The sequence below is a fragment of the Trypanosoma conorhini genome (genome assembly GCF_003719485.1).
Source record: "Trypanosoma conorhini strain 025E chromosome Unknown Tco_14.4_contig_00253, whole genome shotgun sequence".
In the NCBI taxonomy this organism is placed as follows: Eukaryota; Euglenozoa; class Kinetoplastea; order Trypanosomatida; family Trypanosomatidae; genus Trypanosoma; species Trypanosoma conorhini.
In genome coordinates, this window is record NW_021704337.1 from 21,573 (window position 1) to 23,409 (window position 1,837).

The 1,837-nt window shown below is 60.8% G+C and overlaps 1 protein-coding gene across 1 annotated transcript; it reads right to left on the reverse strand.

Annotated features, from left to right (window-relative positions):
* Nucleotides 1-628: 628 nt before the first annotated feature.
* Tco025E_04748 (surface protease GP63) lies at nucleotides 629-1,804 on the reverse strand (the record flags this gene model as incomplete). Its single annotated transcript, XM_029371654.1, has 1 exon — nucleotides 629-1,804. The coding sequence occupies one exon, from the start codon at nucleotides 1,802-1,804 to the stop codon at nucleotides 629-631; it is 1,176 nt and encodes a 391-aa protein (XP_029228276.1).
* Between the last annotated feature and the right edge of the window lie 33 nt (nucleotides 1,805-1,837).

A 1,837-nucleotide genomic window follows, 5' to 3' on the forward strand; every position in this document is an offset into this window, starting at 1 on the left:
AGCAAAGAAATTAAACAAACAATAAGCCCGTGAAGTGAAGCCGAGGCGTGGGGGCGCGTCCACCGAGCAGTGGGGACGCGCAGCAACAAATGGGACGACCAGCACACACACACTCACTCTCCGTTCCCGCACAGCCCAGTCCAGGAAGAGAGAAAGAGAGGTCGACCACTGAAAGCAATGAAAACAAACAAAATACGAAGATGAACACAGTTACGGTGCTGTGCCCATGCAGCCAAGCAAGGCGGCAGCGGCCCATCAGGGGGCAAAAACAAAAAGAAAGCTGACGGGCCTGCATGAGTGGAGGTGTGCATATATATTTAGGTGAAGCCAATATTCATCTCTTTCCAAATAGTTTTTATGCCCCCCACAATTTCCACGCAAAGCAAGTCCGCCCAACACACACATATCGGTTTTGCGGCCACTGGAAAGCAAAGCAATAATTATTGTTCTTTTCCGCCCTTCAAAAAGCAAACAGGAGTAGCGCAGTGGGTGAGTGCATCATATTATTGTTACTGCTCTATTGCGGCCTGAGTGCGGGGCTCCACGGGGACACACAGGTGCGTGTGCGTATTCATTACTCCCGCGCCGTGGGTTGTTGGCGCCCAGCCGCCGCCGTTCCTGCTGCGGCTCAAGGCAGCAGCATCGCCACTGCGGCGGCGGCGGCGGCCACGACGAGCAGTGCTAAGTGACTGCAGCCAACAGCCGTACTGGCGTCGCTTCCGAGTTGCTGCGCCGCCACTTCAAGTTTCTTCTGCACTGCGCTGCCGTTGACGGTCGCCGCGGCTGTCGGGGTGGGCGGCGCAGGCACATCGGGGGCCGCCGCTGCTCCGGCCGCCGCAGCCGCCCCTCCGGGGGAATCGCCACCCGCAGCTGCAGAAGAGGCCTCTGCACGGGGCGGCTCAAGCACCGGAGGCGTCACCCCCTCCAGCACGCGCGGAATGACGAGGCTGCTGCCGTTGGCGGCGATCGTGCACACCTCCTCGTACTTCGGGCACTTGATCTTCGCGCCCTCCTCGAAGTGCTCCGACGCCGTCAATTCGATTGCACTTCCCTCGGGGCACGGCACATACTCAGCGGCGCCGAGGTACTTCACCTTCACCGTGCCGCCCTCCCCGCACTGCACCTCCGCACACACCGCGCGGAGGTCGATGGGGCCCAACTCGGCCTTCCCAGCAGAACCCTTCAACCTCAGTGCTTCCGCATCGAGGCACCACGAACCTCTCCCGCGGAGGAAGCCGGGGATGGTTTTATCTCCCTCCACGCTGCAAAAAACCTCTGGACCCGGATCCGCCCAAAACACCGGGCACGTTTCGTTCGGGGCCCCGCTGCCTTCAGCAATACTCTTTTTACATACCCCGATGGATTGACGGTTGGACGTGCAGCGAAGCGTTTCGCCGTCGGTCCCCTTATCGCAGAACATGCCGGGGTATTTGGCAGGCGTTTCCGCAGAGCACGGGCTCTTGAGGAGGTCGCAGCCGGAGTTGTTGCCCCACGCCATCGGCTCCTCCATCCCCCACACGGCCTTGTAGTAGCCGAGGTCCTCAAACGCCGCCATCGTCAGCGCGGTGTAGTAGCCGGCGGTGAACCCACCAAGAAAGCTCATCAACTCGTCCTTCGCGTTGCGCGGCGACCAGTAGGGCTGCACAGCACCACCGTTTATCCTGAGCAGCTCCATGCCCTGCAGCTCGGGGCAGCCGTAGTGTGCCTTCGTTTTTTCCAGCGTAGCAGGCGACTTCACCACCGTCACAGGGTTGGGGTTGCCGCGCACATCGGTGACTTCCTCCAGCATTTCCCGCGCCCTCATCTGCTCCACGCCGAAGCCAAGCGCATGTCCGAT